The 19862-nt window shown below is 42.3% G+C and overlaps 1 protein-coding gene across 2 annotated transcripts in view; it reads right to left on the bottom strand.

Annotated features, from left to right (window-relative positions):
• LOC139249545 (PH and SEC7 domain-containing protein 3-like) overlaps nucleotides 1–19862 on the bottom strand; it is a 201433-nt gene that overhangs the window by 16544 nt on the left and 165027 nt on the right. For both annotated transcript variants that reach the window (XM_070872485.1, XM_070872493.1), the window contains exons 10-12: nucleotides 9553–9710; nucleotides 8176–8320; nucleotides 166–309 (exon numbers count right to left, since the gene is read on the bottom strand). In XM_070872485.1, the coding sequence (XP_070728586.1) occupies nucleotides 166–309; nucleotides 8176–8320; nucleotides 9553–9710 (447 nt within the window). The remainder of the gene's footprint in view (nucleotides 1–165; nucleotides 310–8175; nucleotides 8321–9552; nucleotides 9711–19862) is intronic.

The following is a 19862-nucleotide window of genomic DNA, read 5'->3' as shown; positions in this document are numbered from 1 at the left end:
CACTCCCTCAGCACTGCACTGGAGTGTCAGCCTAGATTTATGTGCTTAAGTCCCTGGAATGGGTTCTCCTTTTCTAATTTCTCCAACAGTCTCTGCTGTTTCTAAACTCAATCGTGTATAGTTATAGTGGAGAGGCAAGTGGATGAGGTTTTCCCCAAACCATACCTCGAACTCCAGATAGTGCTCCTTCAGTCTGTATTCATCGATCTCCTTGGCTTTGACCTTCTTGTCAGGTGGGTAGGAACGGTGCTCGGTGAGTTCAGTGGAAATCTGTTTCTGCTTGGCCTCGTGTGACTTCAGCTGATCTTCCTGCAACAGGTAGAAAACTAATTAAAACAAAAACTAGAAAACTAATTAAAACAAAAACAAGTATAAAGTTTGTAGCTACAGCAGGTTTTTTTTTCAAATGGCATATCCATAACCAGAGAAAAATTACAGTGTTTGACAACTTTAAGCACTGAGGGGGTTGATGCAACCGTGGCAGATTCCTTTCAATTCTTTACTGTAAGCACCATATCCTTCTAAAGTGACACAGAACCAATTAATGTGTTGAGGTGTCTTCAGTTCTGGGCCCAGTACCACTGCAGACTTTAAGGGTTTTAAGTGGTGCAAAATTTGAAATAGCAGAATTTTCTTAATGGTTGGGGTAGAATGGTTATATTCAGTTAATTACCTTGAGGAAAGTGATTTTCTTTGTGGATGCCAAGGACATAAAGTTTATTATCAACTTGAAGGGGAGAAAATTGCAGGGCTATTAGGAAAGAGTAGGGCAGTAGGACTAATTGGATTGCCCTTTCAATGAGCGGGCACAAGCATGATGGACCGAATGGCCTCCTTCTATGCGGTAAGATTCTATGATTCTATGAAAGGAATTGAAGTTAAACTAAAATGACAGCTTGATGTTTTAAGGACTTGGCTCCTTACTTTCACTGACGTCCTGCTTTTAAACTTCAAGGACTCGATTTTCCAGTCCTTTGCGCTCTGGGTTTCACCCCGAAGTGGCGTGAAAGGCGATGGTAAGTTCGCCAGTGCCCCACTGCGATCCTCTGGTCGGGTTTTGCGGCGGCACTGAGCAGCACTGCCGGGAAGAGCTGCGCTGGGTCTGCAACGCGACTGGTTGTGACACCGGTGCGAATTTAATCTCCTGCCTGACCCGTCCGCTCGGAAGTGCGCCCACAATGACTGCCTGGGAAATCATAACGGTCCAGCCATGCCAGCGGCGGAGAAGGTGGTAAAGTGCCGTGCTACAAAAGTGCGAGCGAGCGTTTTTTGTTTTTATTTTTTGTGCGATTTGTGTTGTGGTGGCATGGGCAATGTTTTAGGAATGTTTTTGTGGTTTTATTTAGGTTCCCCCCACCCCCCCCCCCAGGCCTCTCTGAGTGCTCACAGCCCGGCTCTTTAGCTTGGGAGTTTCCCATCCTTGCGCCACGAGAGGTATATAACACCTCCCGCAACGCAGGGCCCAGATGCCCAAACTTACATATTAAAGCGCAAACTATTCCCAGCTGCTAACTGTTCCGCCCCACCACCATTATCGCCCCGAAAATAGAAAAGCCGAAAATCCAGTCCTAACTTCTTGCAAGAAGTTTTACAATTTTTTGGAACCTCGAGAAGGCAATGTTACAGGTTCTAGCAGTGTCGGTTAACCAAGAGCCTAATTGAGGTATTAAGGTGTCCCAAAGGCAGCTCTGGCCAAGGGGTACACTCTCACTACCACTTCTCGCTTCACTCCCTGAGCACCCCATTCTGGAGACCAGACAGTAAGTGTGCTTCTCTGAGCAGTCATCTATGCTTCTACCAAGGGGACCCTGTTCTACACCCCTGTAGTTGGTGCTTCATTATGTAAAAAAAAAAGCTAGCTTCCTTCGCTACATGTTACCCGTGAGCTGGAAACAGGCACTGCTGTATGCTAGGATAAGAAATGAACTAATAAATGTCAGTATACAAACAGTGCATGGGAAGTCAGGGCCAGGATTTTACTGCAGAAACGGAGGTTTTATTATTAGATCAGTTCCATTATCATTGAAGGACAACTGGCAGCATCACGGCAGTAGATGCAAGTTGTAATACAATACTGAAAAAATTCTCACATTACTACATGTCAAGACACATTTCCATGGCAATGCCATATGTTGAAGGCATGGAAGCAGGTAGGCAACAGACAGTAACTAAACTGGTATCAACACTTATATCTTGCAGGATAGCACAACATGCCAGCATTATTGTCACTGATGGGAATGGAAGCAGTAACTGAAAATACTGGGCTTGGATTGAATGCTTGTCTGCACGGTTAGCTGTGCAGTCTAGCAGCACACTGCCTGGAGTAAAACGTGTTTCTCAGAAAGGATGGACAGGCAAACAAAAAACCCCCAAAAACATTAGAGTAATGTATTTGCTTCATGTGTTCTTGCTTAAGAATTCATAGCAATACCTTGCTATTAAGAACTAGTTGGTTTATTAACAAAGGTTTACCAATCACACTACACGTTACCAGTTCATCCGCTAGGCTCACAACTGCAACCTCATCGTGGATGACCTAGACCCAACAGATTTGGGTTTGATTGAGTCTTGTGAACATCACGTGACTGGCTAAGCCACTCACAATGCAACAACTCTACAACTATTTTTGTAGAAAACAAATAATCAAACCTGTGAGCATATTCACGGGTGCATATATTAGAATTAGAGCTTAGAAACTATTGTTGATGATAAACCCAGAAATCCCATAAGGAATTCGGGCGAAACCTCTTTACCAAGAGAGTGGTGAGGATGTGGAACTGGCTACTGTGTAAAGTGGTTGAGGCGAATCGCAGAGATGCATTTAAGGCGAAGCTAGTTAAGTACATGAGGGAGAAAGGAATAGAAGGATATGCTGATCGGGTTAGATGAAATAGAGTGGGAGCAGGCTCGTGTGAAGCATGGGCCAATAGGGCCGAATGGCCTGTTTCAGTGTAATATTTGCAGATAAATAATTTAGTGCATTTGTACGACACCCTTTTGTCCACTATTTTAGAGTCATTGAAAACAGAACACAAAGGAACGTCATGCAAATATGTTAAGCATTCTTTGGTCATATCACCAGTGGTAATTTCTAATTTAAGAACGCTGGGTGATAGAGTGAGTTACAACAACCTTTCAGCTCTGGATTTGAACTCATCACAGAATAATGGAATCAAAGTGTATCTTTGGTGTAATGGTCCTAATTTGGGCTGGTCCCAACGCAGTGACCAGCGGACAGAGATCCACAGCATTAAACGCCAGGAATTTCCTCGGGTTCGGAACTTCAGTGGGAGATTGGTGGTGACTCCAAGATACTTTATAGATGCATAGAGTACAAAAATCAAGGACATTGTGCTAAATGCACCAGTTTTGGGCTGATCTTCTGCCCAAGTTAGGGTGGCCGATTAGGATAACCCTCCGTGGAAATTCCAGGTTAAACTGCCCAGAATTCAACATCAGTCAGTACTTAATCACTTGACTCACCTTAGTAATCATAAGGATGGCTGGCATAGGGCACACTGGCGTGGCACAAAATGCTCTAGATGGCAGCAGAGTGGGTGAAGGCATAACTACCAATGGTGGAGTAGAGGAAACAAGGACTAAGCTAGTGTGGGAGGAGTGGAGTTGTATGCATGGATTTATGGCTGGAGGAGATTGTGCACATGGAATAGTCCAAAGCCAAACAATGCCTAGCTCAGGGAACAGGGGTTTTGTTTAAACTATTCAACAGCAAAAAATCTACTTTAAAAAAAATTGATGTGAAGAAGGAGTAAACATGCTGATTAACAAATGTCATTGCTGTTGGATATTCTGAAGAGTTGTATGTTGGACACCTTGGCGACATAAGGGTTAATGATTGAACCTCCTTGTATCTTAGAGCAACTGACTTTCCAAGATAAACAGGATGGCTTTGAAGTGCCGTGAAAGGAAGCATGGCTTGTCTTCTGCTTTTAGTGTTCGAGTGTTATATATGAAGTGCTTGTGCAAGGAATGACAGTGATGATGTCAGTCATGAGTGATTAGGGTATAACCTTAGCGGCTAGGGTAATAACCATAGGTAGAGCGATCTATTAATTAGAATATGGAAAGATAATGGTGAATAAAGCCTATTCTTCAACAGGATGCGAGAACAGTTACGTCAGGAAGTTTTGTTTGAGGGGGGTAGCTTTGGAGTAATCAACTACAACTGTTTACAAGGCATTCAGGAACAGATACATCATGAGGCCCTATCTGTGACATGTACCTTTGATGTAGGAAAAATACAGTATATAAAGATGCACGGTTTTCAATAGTTCTTTAGATGCTTGAAAGGTAGAACTAGAAACTGGAAAGCCACTCTGTGTCTAGTTGGACCATCACTGATACTAGATACCAATAATGTCTGTTCCATATACTCCATCAAGTGTTTTACTCGAAGCGTGTCATTGCGAACCATAGAAGGAAGGAGGCTGACTAATAATTGAATGTTAACAACTGCGAATCCCAACACGTTTGAACTAATAAGACTAAGTGGTGCACGAGTGAATTTAATCAAGGAGGTGGAAAAATGATTGAGAAAAGGTGAGGACCTTGTCATCTGAATACCTTAACAAGGCTGAAGTGATTTTATACCACTCAGACAATTCTCACTTTCTCTATTAATCCTATATTGTACACTAGATTAAGCTTCAGATCATCAGTCCCTGCTGCACAAGGTTAGAGAAGTTCGAGCCACTATAAAGAGACTGCCTGTTCCATGACACTCTGCAGAACCCCTTTATATCTCTCCAAGCTGCACATTCTGGTAGCTTTGAAATTTGACATTTTCCATTCCTACCTGTTTGCAACTTAAAGCATGAGATGTGAAACAGGACCCCTTCAACAATTACAGAGCGACAAATGTAATTAACTTATTCTTTCTTGCATTACTTATTTTGACTAATTTACTTTGCTTAAACACAAACAATGATGATGAGATAATTGGGGGCACAGACTTGAAGGAACCAACATCAGTAGAAATAGCCACTAAACAAGCAACAACTCAGCAACATTCCTGGATACGTATCCACCTGTGGGGTCCCCACCCTCATTAGTTTTACAGTCATCATCCTGTGACAAAAATTAAGAATTTTTGATCCGATTTATCGTCACAGTTTAGATGGAGTTGAAGATCAGATTACTTTGATACATGATCAAGATATTGCTGAGCATACGGAGTAGGGTTCACACACTCCAACTAATAACAGCTTGCATTTATATAGTGCCTTTAACATAGTAAAATGTCACAAAATGTCACAGGAGAGTAATCAAATAGAATTTGACACTGAAGAGATATTAGGACAAATGACAAAAAGCTTGGTTAAAGAGGTAGGTTTTAAGGAGCATTTTAAAGGAAGAGAGAGGTGTAGAGAAACACAGAGATTTATGGAGGGAATTCCAGAGCTTTGGGCCCAGGCAGCTGAAAGCCGCCAATGGTGGAGCGATTAAAATTGGGGATGCTCAAGAGGCCAGAATTGGAGGAGCGCAGAGGTCTCAAAGGGTTTTGGGGCTGGAGGAGATTACAGAGATTTGATGGGCTGAGGTCACGGAGAGATTTGAAAACAAGGATAAGAATGTTAAAATTGAGGCATTTCCGGTCAGCAAATGTTGGTCAACAAGCACAGGGGTAATGGGTGAATGGGACTTGGTGCGAGTTAGGACACAAGCAGCAGAGCTTCGAATGAGCTCAAGTTTATGGAAGGTAGAAGATAGGAGGCCGGCCAGGAGAACATAGGAATAGTCAAGACTAGAGGTAACAAAAGTATATTTGAGGATTTCAGTAGCATGTGCTGAGCTGAGATGGAAACGGGTAATGTTACAGAGGTGGCAGTAGGCGGTTTTACATAGGATTACATCAGATATACGGCACAGAAACAGGCTATTCGGCCCAACCAGTCCATGCCGGCATTTATGTTCCACTCGAGTCTCCACCCGTCTTTTCTCATCTAAATCCATCAGCGTAACCCTCTATTCCCTTCTCCCTCATATGCTTGTCTAGCGTCCCCTTAAATTCAGTTATACTATTCACTTCAACCACTCAGTGGTAGCGAGTTTCACATTCTCATCACTCTTTGGGTAAAGAATTTTCTTCCGAATTCCCAATTGGATTTCTTAGTGACTATCTTATATTGATGGCCTCTAGATATGCTCTTCCCCACAAGTGGAAATATTCTCTCTGTATCCACTCTATCAAAACCTTTCATAATTTTAAAGCCCTCTATTAGCTCACTCCTCAGCCTTCTTTTTTCAAGAGAAAAGAGACCCAGCCTGTTCATCCTTTCCTGATAGGTATACCCTTACATTTCTGATATCAATCATCCTTATAAATCTTCTCTTAGTGATGGAGCGGATATGTCGTTGGAAGGAAGCGCACCTCGGAGTCATAAACGACACCAAAAGGGGTAGGGCTCACCCATGGAGGTTATGAACTAGAAAAGAAATTGAAAGTAAAACCCCAAACTATAACACCACCTCTTTTCAGGTTCCTTCAAGTCCCTCAACTGGCAGTGCGAGCAGGCAGTACTCAGATGTCTGGAAAAGCATCGTATAACTGGTCACTGGAACATCTTTGGTGTGACTCACTGATTTTCCCATCCTGTTCTCTTGACGGGCAGCAGTCAGCAGTTACCACTTTTTGTTGAGAAGGCTAAGCCCCAAATTTCACAACTGGGACAATTGCAGGCATAAAGCTGGACTCTCCAACTCCTGCCATAGTGCATTAGATAGAACAGAATCGTCACTGTGAACTGTTCAGAGAGAAGGGAGGAAACATGAAGGGGTGTTACACGGGAAGCATAAAGTAAAGGAAATATAATCACCACTGGCAACTCACCTAAAGGGGATATTTTAACCTAAGCTGCCCAGCGAGAAACTGGCGGGATTGGGTCAGACATTCGTTTTACACTACTCCTGATTTAGAACATAAGAAATAGGAGCAGGAGTGGGTCATATAGCCCTTCACGCCTGCTCCGCCATTTAATACGATCATGGCTGATCCAATCATGGACTCAGGTTCACTTCCCTGCCCGCTCCCCATAAGCCCTTAATCCCTTATCGGTTAAGAAACTGTTTATCTCTGTCTTAAATTTATTCAATTTCCCGGCTTCCACAGCTCTCTGAGGCAGCGAATTCCACAGATTTACAACCCTGAGAAGAAAAAATTCCTCTTCATCTCAGTTTTAAATGGGCGGCCCCTTATTCTAAGATTATGCCCCCTAGTTCTAGTCTCCCTTATCAGTGGAAACATCTTCTCTGCATCCACCTTGTCAAGCCCCCTCATAATCTTATACGTTTCGATAAGATCACCTCTCATTTTTCTGAATTCCAATGAGTAGAGGCCCAACCTACTCAACCTTTCCATTGACTTCAAAATATGGACAGTGTAAAACAGGTGGCTGATCACATACTGTCAGATTTCTCCTCCCTCCCCGCCCCCAATCCCAGGCAGATTAAGTTAAAATAACCCCCTAAAGACTTTGCTCAATCACTGATGCATCCTCAACATTTGTAAGCAGCAGGAAACTTATTAGAAACAAGTTGAATTGCAGGAGGATCTGGGTGGTCCTATCATTCTCCAACCGCTCTCTAACCCTAAGTGCATACTAACGTTAATGCAGTCCACACTACTGTATAGTTAGGCTGGCACCAGAATAGAAGGCTCCTAAAATAAACTGTGTGACATTATACCCAACTGAACAGATCATAAAGATCCCAAATTTGGTCCATTCTCTATGATGGTTTATCTGATCTCACATGGGGTGAGTGGCAAGGGGTAAAGATAGTTACAATTAGCCAGAGTGCCTCATTGCTAAGGAGGAAAAGTAAAAGTAATAGATGATCCTTTTTGTTGCTTTTTTTAAACATTAGAATGCATCCATCTTGTCATCTGTTTTCATATATGGGGATGCAATTGTGGACATGACTCTTCAAAGCACTTTCCTCTGGTAAACACTATGTTGAAGACAGTCCCTCCACACGCTTACTAATGCGGCATAGGAACTGCGTTGCTCAGTTTCGATATTAATGAAGCTGAAGCATAACAGGAAGTGACCTTTGACCTTATCGATAAGGCTCATTAATAGCGATGCTCTCCATGGAAGGATGGGGCATAATTAATATGTGGTTTTACAAGGACAGATCTACCCCTTGAACTCTTACCTGCGTCATCTTGGTAGTGGTGGCTGGCAAAAGCGGGCGGCTGAACCTCTTCTGTGAGCCAATAGCGGCTGGAAAAGGAGGGGCGGAAAAGATGGCTGCCACTAGGTTCATTTTATTTATCCAGGAGTCCATTTCTTCAGGGCTTCTGTAAATTAATCAACACACGGATAGTTACAGCAAAGTAAAATGGCTACGGTGAGAATGCATGACGGTGGAAAATGAGGAAGAATTTGACTACTATACAACAAGGTGAAGTCTTTTTTTAAATTTTCTGACAGCTTCCCTCTCTTCTCCTCCCCCCCAACCTTGTTGGTTAATTATTTGGATGTTAATTGATGTATGATTTTTCTCTCCATGTATCAAATTCTGATATACTTGGAAGGGATTACATGTCGTTGACAATAAAAAAACTTTGGGATTAACTGCTATTCTGCAAGAATGGACACCTGGGAGTGATTACAAATAGTAATCTCATTATACTTGGCCTTACTAGGCCCGGGCTAAGAAGGAGAAAAAAAAAATCAGCAAGGATCCAGTTTCTGATCAGGATCCACAAAGCCTTGGGGTAAAAGTTCGCCTACCTTGCACCCATTTTTTTGCCGATATTTTGCCATTTTTGGTGAAAAATGGCAAACTGGAGAAATCTTGCGCCAGCGGTTTTTAAGTACCGCTGGGGAGAGGACCGTCGGCGTGCAAGACTCGAAATAGCACTATCTCCAAAAACAGCGCACTCGTAGTTAGGACGAAAAAAAACGCCCGGGAAAAACCTGCTTTGCAGCCTTTGGAGCAGCGGTAGGTATGAAGACCTGCAAAAAAGGTAAGTTAAAGTTTTTATTTTTTTAATTCTTTTGCAGCGATTCGATAGTTAAGTGTCGTGAATGTTTTGTGATTTTTTTTATTTTTTGAGGGCGTTTTCCGCCTTATGCAGCGGTATCGGCCTCGGAGAAAAGTTGCAGAAAATTCGTGGTTTGCGCCACGAATCTCGAGCAATGCCGATTTTTACCACTGGGTGAACTGAAACCTGAATTTTAGGTCTCGTAGCGGTGGCGGAGTCATAGCAGTATTTTTGGCGAAAAATACTGCTATCACCAAAAATGGAATTTGTAACCCTTATAGAATTTTACATCTCAGAAGGAGGCCATTTCTGTTGGCTCTTTGGTAGAGCAATTCAAAACTACCCCCAATGTCCTGATCTCTTCCATTTGCTTCAACTCATGCGCATGTCTCACACACGTCTCATGCGCATGTGTCTCGCACACGTTTCATGCATACATTACACACGCACACATACTAAAGGCATCTCACTTCACAAAACAGATTCAAAATCCCTCTCTCTCTTCTCCCGCCCCCTTCCAATAATTCATAAGGAACACGTACTGTGATTGGAAAAGAAAGACTCTCCAGTCGGCAGTTTTCAGCTTTAGGACATTGGGACGCTTCTCATACTCGGTAGCTCTTATTGCCAGCGCATGATGAATGCTGACTGCATTTTTTAAATCCTCTTCAGACAGATGTTTCTCCGGCTTGTATTCATCCTTTGGAGGAAACAGATGAAAACTGGCAAAGTCACTGAGTGTCATTTAATACGTGTCAATTTTAGAACTTTGCCTGGGAAATAGCGGGCGGGGAAGTCAGCCCTGAGGATGCAACAAGTGTCTTTATTTAACCAGGACTCCAGCCCTTAGACCGTTAAACTCCTAATATTCTTCGAGCACTGTGAATTTCAATCATGGTTAAATGTATTCCTTTGGATCACAAATCATCATCATCATAGGCAGTCCCACGCCAAAAAAGGGATGAGTTCACAGGTGTTTCAATGAAAGACCTAATATTCCAGGTCCCGAACTAAATCTTGAAGATGCTTGTGGGTGGATTTTTTTAACGTACGATGGCCATTGCACACCAGCCACCACAGGGGCTTGACAGAGCTAGGTCTTGGTCCAGCGGCAAGGGTTATCCAAGACGACTGGAGACCTGCTCTGCTGCACGGACCTAGTGCGCACACATATCACAGTGTGGGCTGGCCTGTGCTGCCCCTGGGCCACGAACTCACGCCTCTCCTGGGCCCCGATCTGCTGGATAAAGATATTGGGAATGCAGAGGAATGGCTATAATAAGGATATGCTAGTAAAAATAAGGATGCAGATATGCTGGATCCTGGCCTTGGATCTAAGATTCCATGAGCCTTGTAAGGGATGGACCTTTACCTGCCCAAAACAAGGCGAGTGTTGTACAAGGTGGTGGGATGTCCCAACCATGGAAGCTCTCACATTCCTGGTCTCTCCATCCGATTTCTTTCTGGTAGCCATTTTCCAGTAGGAGAAGAGAGGATGAATCCTCCCCTTAACCCCCTACATCAAGTGAGCTACGTTGAGGAGAATTCTTCCCAGTATGGCCTTATAAAACCATAACAAAAGTCCAAAACCTTAAACAGTCAAAGTTAATCTATCTTGGAGGGGATCAATTACTTCTGTTGCACCTGCAAATTACTAACTTTCAGAGCTGAAAACTTATAAGTACATTTTCTTTGGCCCACAAAGACTTGCGAGGATATCTATGGTGGAGCAGCTATTCCACCTTACAAGGACACATCATGGCGGGCACTTCTGAAGTGCCCTTGCAAGCACCAGCAGACTGCCTCTTCCATGGAAATAACCCCATCACCCAAATTTGGGACAGAATCTGTGGCCTTGCACTTGGACAGGGCAGGGAGTCCACTCCACTACACTTGCACCAGCGCTGTAGTACCCCTGATATGCAGACCCTTTAAAATGAAAAATATGAAAGGGTATGAGGAAAGAGAAGGAAAATAGGAATTACAGCCAATAGTTCCGATTTGGAGGTAGCACTGGCAAAGCCACAGTGAGCCAAATAGCCTCCTTCCATGCTGAAATTTTTAATTCCAAATAACAATGTTTTGCAATTGATAGATATGCAGATATGGAATACAAGAACCCTCTTTGAAAGGAACAGTTAAGCAGAGCAGTGTCATACTGAAATTGGCTCATGTTTGTGTTTTAGACGCTAGCATCTGGCAGAGTGGCAAGCTGTACAAAAGAAAAAGTAAATTTGGTGAGTTGGCTGAACTCCAAGGAGATGAGTAAGTAAAGCAAATTACTTATGCAGGAGAAGAAATATGGGTCGTACTTCACCTTTATAGACCTGGGTATGTAGTTAATCAGTTCCACAGATGTAAGTCTTGTAAGTTGTGTTACTAAATTTCACTGTTTCAACAGGCAACAATGATATAACTGATTCTTTAGACCATAATGTCCTACATCATATATATTACTGAGAAAAGCTTTAGGAACATTTTTGTTCACTCAGGAAAATTTATCAATAATATTGTAATACTTTAAATGGTAGAATATTACTGTGGGAGCAAAAAGAATGGTTTTGGTGTTAAATGAAAAGCAATATTATGTAACAATTTGGAAGCTTCCAGAGGCTATGCATGTGCATAAAACATGTGACCGACTAGAATGTTCTGTAGAAATTAATTAAATCAGCATTGAGTAGACCTGAATGCATAAACAGCCAACAGCGAAAGCAATCTTATGTGGAATTATGAAAGGAATGTTTCTGGGGGGTTATTTTTGATGTGGAAAAGTCAAGACAGTGCTTTTAAGTTTATTTTGTTCTAAGTAATATTTTTTCAATAAAATATGTATTGAAGCACGAGTGACCCATTAGATAGAATTGGGTAGGTTGGATCCCAATAAAAAAATACAACTTCTTATTGTCTGACTTCTAACATAGACATATATTTGAAATAGCATTTTACATCATATGGCAAGAGATAAGAGACATTTATCCTTCAAAACAGTACGAGGATGTTGCCAAAAGGTTATCCTGCCTTTAAAGAATCATAGAAATTTACAGCACAGGTAGCCATTCAGCCCATCATGTCTGTGCCGGCTGAAAAAGAGCTACCCAGACTAATCCCACTTTCCAGCCCCTTTAGGTTGCAGCACTTCAAGTGCATATCCAAGTACTTTTTAAATGTAATGAGGGTTTCTGCCTCTACCACCCTTTCAGACAGTGAATTCCAGGCTCCCAGTGCTCTCGGTGAAAACATTTCTCTCAACTCCCCTCTAATCCTTCTACCAATTACTTTAAATCTATGCTCCCTGGTTATTGATCTCTCTGCTAAGGGAAATATGAAATAAGGAGGAATTATGAAAGGAATGTTTCTGGGGGGTTATTTTTGATGTGGAAAAGTCAAGACAGTGCTTTTAAGTTTATTTTGTTCTAAGTAATATTTTTTCAATAAAATATGTATTGAAGCACGAGAGACCTATTAGATAGAATTGGGTAGGTTGGATCCCAATAAAAAAATACAACTTCTTATTGTCTGACTTCTAACATAGACATAGAAATTCCTATCCACTCTACCTAGGCCCCTTATAATTATGTACACCTCGGTCAAGTCTTCCCTCAGCCTCCTCCATTCCAAAGAAAAACAACCCCAGCCTAAACAATCTTTCCTCACAGTTAAAATTCTCCAGTCCTGGCAACATCCTCGTAAATCTCCTCTGTATCCTCTCATAGTGCAATCATATCCTTCCTGTAATGTGGTGACCAGAACTGTACACAGTACTCTAGCTGTGGTCTAACTAGCGTTTTATACAGTTCAAGCATCACCTCCCTGCTCTTATATTCTATGACTTGGCTAATAAAGGAATGTATCACGTACGCCTTCTCAACCACCTTATCTAGCTGTCCTGCTACCTTCAGTGATCTGTGGACAAGTAGCATTGCAATAAATATAAGCTAGATAGACGTAGACAGGGCCTTTACAGTTACTGCAGGTTAAACCTGTACGTACAAATGTTGCAGCTGGTACCTGTTGGCTAGTGAGCAAAACGCCGCCTAATGTACAGAACTATAAAGAGCAGGAATGTCCCAAGAGTGGATCCCCAGTCTGCATTGAATTAGATGGTCTTAGCTGTTGCCCTTGATATCCCTGTGGTAAAAAATGAGGGGGTGGGGGGGGAGGGTGAAGATCAGCCAGGGTTTCTGCTATAACTTGCTTCCATTGAAAATACACATATTTGGGTGAGGGGAGCAGGATACTCGCCTGCAATGGACTCCATAGTCAAGAAACCTGTTGATTAGCAATGTTTGTGTGCACTCATGAATAATAGCCATTTGGTTGAGGTACCAGCGGACTGCTGGAATATACACAAGTGCTATATAAATACAAGTTGTTGTTGTTGTTATTAGGTCAGTGCCTTCAGGGAAGCAGGAATAAAAGTCGAATGGGGGGGGGGGGGGGGGGGGAAAGGAGAGGGGGAGAAATTGAGCAAAAAGAAAAGATCCAAAATAGAAAGATGAGGGTCTTTGCACAGAAATTGTTAACATAATGATACAATATGAAGATCTACTCGCCATAGCTCAGTCCCACTAAGAACAGGATATCGAACATGGACGTTTGTTTGGTTAAACCCAGAGAAATACATCAAAGTTGCAACACCAAAACAGGCCATTCGGCCCAACCAGTCCATTTATTCTCCACATCAGCAAATAGTTCCAAACACATTTATCCACCCTGTTCTCATATCTCTCCATCCTCCTTTCCTTCATTCACCTCTCCAATCTAATCTTGAATGTTGACATAGTTTCTGGCGCAACCACAAACCCTAGCAGCCTCATGACCCTCTGTTAGAAGAAGCTTCTCCTACTTTCTGTTCTAAATGTCTTGCATCTAATCTTGTATCGAAGGATCTTTATTCTAGACCTCTCATCTACTGAAAACAGTTTCTACCCAATCTGTTGCATCCTTTCATAATTTTAAAGGCTTCTACTATATCGCCCCATAATCTACATAGTTCTAACAAAAAAGCCCCAGTGTTTCAAGTCTTTCTTCATATTTGTATTTCCACACATCAGGCAACATGCTAGCGAATCTGCATTGTATACTCTCTAAATCCTCAATATCCTTCCTATAGCGTGGAGCCCAATACTACACATAGTACCCTAATCTATTAGGGTTTTATATAGGTTCATCATTACCTCTTGGTTTTTATATTCAATGCCTCGACTGATTAAAAAAAGCTAATAGAGTTCTAGGTTTTAAGGCCTGATCAACCTGAGGTGTTGCCTTTAATGTCCTGTGAACCTGTACTCCCAAATCCGTCTGCATTTCCACAGCACCGAGCCAACTCTCATTCAGACTATAAATACTGTTGTGTCCTTTTTAATCAAAATGATCAATCCACACATATTGACATTGAATTCTATCTGCCATTTTTTAAGCTAATTTCCCTGTCTGATCACTATCCCGTTGCAGCTTCCTTTGATCTTCTGAAGAATTAACTATAGCTCTTACTTTGTTATCTCCTGGAAATGTCAACACCACTCCCTCTAGGCCTATATCTAAACCATTGATATACACTGTGAATGGAAATGGTCCTACAACTGAACCCTATAGGACACCATTACCCACTTCCAACCACTCTGGGAAACGCCCCTTAACACCTTTCGCTCTTTTCTCCCTTCCAACCAATTTGTAATCCAGTTTGCTAACCTCCCCATAATTCAATGCCTCTTAATTTTCTTCAGTAATCTCCCTTGTGGTGCTTTGTCAAAGGCTTTCCTAAAGTCACTATATCCACTGCATTTCCCCCACCTATCACATCTGTTATCTCCTCAAATAATTCTATTGGGGTTTGTCAAGCATAATCATTCCCTTTGAAATCCATGCTGGACTAAATCTAGTTATTTTCTCTTAACTAAATATGTGGTAATTTTATCTTTAATTAAAGACGACAAATATTCTCAAAGATATTGGGCCCAAGTTTCCACACGATAAAAAACGGGCGCCCCTCCGAGCTGGGCGCCCGTTTTTCGCGCCTAAAACGGCGCCTAAAAAATAACTCGCAATTCTGGAGCGTTCTGCAGCTCCTTGTCTGCCTGGCGCGGCGCCCAGGGGGGCGGAGCTTACACTCGCGCCAATTTTGTAAGTGGGAGGGGGCGGGTACTATTTAAATTGTTTTTTTTCCTGCCGGCAACGCTGCGCATGCGCGTTGGAGCGTTCGCGCATGCTCAGTGTGAAAAAAACACTGGCACTCGGCCATTTTTGTAGTTCTTTGTAGCTGTTTAATTTTTGAACATTTTTTAATGAAAGCACATTGCCATCAGCACATCAGCACTTGCAGCCTTCTCACTGTCTCCTTCCCCCCCCTCCCCTCCCCCGCGGGAACAAAACGGCTGTTCCCTTCCCCCCCTCCCCTCCGCGGGAACGAAATGGCTGTTTAATTCCCCCCCCCCCACCGGGAACGAAACGGCTGTTCAATTCCCCCCCCTCCCCTCCGCGGGAACAAAACACCTGTTTTTCCTTCTTCCCCCCCCCACAAAAACGAACGCCTGCAGCATTCTCCGTGCCTGAAGCACTTTCACACAGGTAGGAAGATGGTTTATTTAATCTTTTCTTTGCTTATAAATGTTTATTCAGGTTGGATTTATTTGTATAATATTTGTAGAAGTATAAATAAGGATTTATTGTAGAATTTAATGACTTCCCTTCCCCCCCCCCCCCCCCCACCTCGTTCTGGACGCCTAATTTGTAACCTGCGCCTGATTTTTTAATGTGTAGAACAGGTTTTTTCAGTTCTACAAAAATCTTCACTTGCTCCATTCTAACTTAGTTTGGAGTACGTTTTCACTGTGGAAACTTTGAAATCAGGCGTCAGTGGCCGGACACGCCCCCTTTTGAAGAAAAAATTCTGTTCCAAAGTAGAACTGTTCTACCTGACTAGAACTGCAGAAAAAAAAATGTGGAGAATTGCGATTTCTAAGATAGTCCGTTCTCCACCAGTTGCTCCTAAAAATCAGGCGCAAATCATGTGGAAACTTGGGCCCATTAAGTTAACTGGCCTGTAATTACCTAGATTGGCTCTGTCTCCATTTTTAAAAATACACTGGCCACTTTCTGTTCCTTTGACATACAATAATTTTTTAGGGCCTCAGCAATTTCCTCCCTCAGGATTGTAAGATGTATCCCGTCAGGGCATTGGTGATTTGCCTTCCTTTCACCAAATTAACTTATCCAAGTCTTTCCTTCTTTCGATCATAACATCGCTCATCACGCTCAACCACTTCAACTCCTCTCCGATATCCTTCTCTTTAGTAAAAACCGATGTATCCCAGGATGAGTCATTAAGGGAGACTTTCCTGGCATTGACTGGGAATATCAGAAAATTAAGCAAGTTGGAGTGCACGCCTGTAATGGAACGCATCCGATTTTCTGATCGTCATTGAACTTAGACAGTCCAGTGAGTCCGAGTGCCGACCCGGGGAAAACCTCCCCAATTGCCATTCGGAGAGGGAGGGAGTAAATAAATTAATAAGTTCACAAACTCCAGTAACAAAAATACGAGAGAAAAATAAATGTGTTCTCGCTCTGCTCAGAAACTGGTATGCTCTGCTGAGTTAGACAGGCGGTGAAGAGCAGGTCCCAAATCTTCTCCCTCCCCAAGGGAGGTGCTCAATAATCAGGGAAACCACCACATGGGGCGGAGGAACTGGACAATCATCTCCAACCACAGTACTGATGGGTGTCTCCGTGCCACTTCCGTGATCCATCCCATAATGCTCTGCATTTCATGGAGGTAACAACATAAGAAATAAGAACGTAAGAAATAGGAGCAGGCGTAGGCGCTGTGGCTCTTTGAGCCTGCTCTACAATTCAATATCATGGCTGATATTCGACCTCAACTCCACTTTTCCGCCCGATCTCCATATCTCTCGATTTCCCTAGACTCCAAAAATCTATCTATCTCAGCCTTGAATATATTCAGAGACTCAGCAGCCATAATCCTCTTGGAGGAGCAGAGAATTCCAAAGATTCACAACCCTCTGAGTGAAGAAATTCCTCTTCATCTCTGCCTTAAATAGCCTACCCCTTATCCTGAGATTGTGCCCCCTAGTTCTAGACTCTCCAGCAAGAGGAACCAACCATTGAGCATTTACCTTGTCAATCTCCTTCAAAATCTTGTATGTTTCAATGAGATCACATCTCATTCTTCTAAACTCCCGAGAGTATAGGCCCAATGTGCACAATCTAAGGGTGTGAACTGGTCGTCACGGTTATTACTGCGCAACCATAAATAACAATTACCTCTTCAAGTAGACCTGCTTGACATAGATTATTACATGGTTACCTGGCTTATTTTTGTTTTACAGTGGTAGGGTAATATTAAAATAAAAACAATTCTGTTGATGTGGATTTATTACCGATGGTGCAAGATTCCATTCACTCACACTCACCGGGGGAAAAAACCTATCCAAGCTGGCTAAATATATCAAAAATATTCAACCTGCTCCATTCACTCCAGAGAAAATAATTCAAACACGAAATTTGTTACTTCGATAGTTAAGATCCGAGCAAAACTTGCTGCCTACTGTATGATAAATATATTTTTTTTCTCCTCTCAGTCTAGTTAGTGCGACACCATCAGTTAAGCGCTGTGCCATCCATTTCCCATTTGATTTGCGGTTTCAATCTACTTTAATGGCCCTGAATGTCAACAAGAAAAACAATTCCTGCCCTGGGACCAGTCAATGAAACTTTTAACAGCTGACGCCACCAGAGCGATCTGGATTTTTTTACTCAAACTGGTCATGAAATCAATCATACGTCCAACAGCCTTCAAGCTAATAAATTACCACCGAAGTACTCCCACATACTCTGTTCAACTACACTGCCATTCTGTATCTCTGCATTGAGCTTTGCTGAAATAAATGATACTGATTCACATGTGACCATTTGAAAAATATATATGTATGATTGCATACAAAATATTTTTGATAATGTGGGTGGCTAGTTAATATACTGGATCGTTCAATGACAGGTGCAGCAAACAGATTTTTAAAAAAAATTCGTTCCTGGAATGTGGGCATCGCTGGCAAGACCAGCATTTATTGCTTTTGCAAAGGTGGTGGTGAGCTGCCATTTCAGAGGGGCAGTTAAGAGTCAACCACATTGTAGGTCTAGAGTCACATATAGGCCAGACTGGAAGGCAAATTTCCTTCCCTAAAGGACATTAGTGAACCAGATGGGTTTTTACGACAATCCGGTAGTTCCATGGTTACCAATACTGATAATAGCTATTTATTCCAGCTTTATTTAATTAACTGAATTTAAATTTCCGAGCTACTGTGGTGGGATTTGAGCTCACCTCTCCGGATTTTTAGTCCAGGCCTCTGGAATACTAGTCCAGTAACTATCGTACCCCTAAAGTGAAATGTCAGTAGGGATCTCTAATAATGATTTGCAATGTTGGTAGATACAATATGTGTCCATTTAATAATCAAACACTGGTCAACTCACAATAGTGCCAGGGAGCTATTTGCAGTTCACTTCTCTTAGTTCACAGGATGCCTCACTGAACCTCAATTCACAACACACCTAATTGTGGGATGTAATCTGAGGTACAATTTTTAAGGGGGGTGCAGGAAGAGAGAGATCTCGGGGGTTTAGATACACAAATCTTTGATGGTGGCATGACAAGTCGATAAGGCTGTAAAGCAGCAAATGGGATCCTTGGCTTTATAAATAGAGGCACAGAGAACAAAAGCAAAGAGGTTCTGCTAAACCTTTGCCAATTAGATAGACCTCAGCTGGAGAATGGGTCCCGATTTTAACTCCAGGTGGATTCCCCACTCAGGCCTGGTTAAATTTACAGTTTGGTCTCAATCAGGTCATCGGGTTGCAACATATGTATGTAAAGAAGGACCCCGTTGGCTCTGGGCGTGTGTCCTTGCTGCCTGCTCAGGAGAACAGATTAAAATCGCAGATGTTGTGATCATGGTGGCTTTCGGACAGGGCTGGGTAATTTTAACTACCCACACACCAGGTTTCTGCTGAGCAAGTACGGTTAAATCTGCCCCCATTATGTCCAATTCTGGGCACCACACTTTAGGAAGGATATCAACGTCTTAGAGGGTGCAGAGGAGATTTACTAGAATGGTAACAAGGGATGAGGGACTTAGAGCAGAGAAGGCTAAGGGGACATTTAATAAAGGTGTTAAAATAATGAAGGGTTTTGATACAATAGATTTTGAGAAAGTGTTTCCACCAGGAGGAGGGTTGGTAACCAGAAGACACAGATTTAAGACAATCAGCAAAAGAAGACGAGGAAAATTTTATTTACGTAGCAAGTTAATATGATCTATAATATACTGCCTGAAAAGGTGGTGGAAGCAGATTCAATAGTAACTTTCAAAAGGGAATTGGATATATATTTGGAAAGGAAAAAAAATACAGGGCTATGAGGAAAGATTGTGACTAACTGAATAGCTCTTTCAAAGAACCGGCATTGGCATAATGGGTTGAATGGCCTCCTTCTGTGTTGTTTGATTCAATGAAGTGTCCATCTCTTACTGGTCAGTGAAAGAATGAAATTCAGATATCAGACAATTTCATCTTCTATCGGTCATGTGCTAAGAGCCTGTTAAAACAACAATTCCATTCAAACTATTGGTTCTGTAGTTCTCCTCCTACAGCACACTATATGATAACAATCTGGTAAACAGCAGCCAAAGATTCAGAAAGGAAAGATCCTGCCTGGCCAAATCTCTACAACTGTTTTAAGGAAGCGGCATCCCAAGTTGACTGTGGAAGGCCTTACTACTTGGGCCTACCTCAACATTCAAATAGCATTCGACAAAATTCCACATGAAAG

Source organism: Pristiophorus japonicus, chromosome 2 (assembly GCF_044704955.1).
Source record: "Pristiophorus japonicus isolate sPriJap1 chromosome 2, sPriJap1.hap1, whole genome shotgun sequence".
NCBI classification, from domain to species: domain Eukaryota; kingdom Metazoa; phylum Chordata; class Chondrichthyes; family Pristiophoridae; genus Pristiophorus; species Pristiophorus japonicus.
The sequence above is the reverse complement of the archived record's forward strand: the minus strand, read 5'-3'. Positions and strand labels throughout refer to the sequence as shown.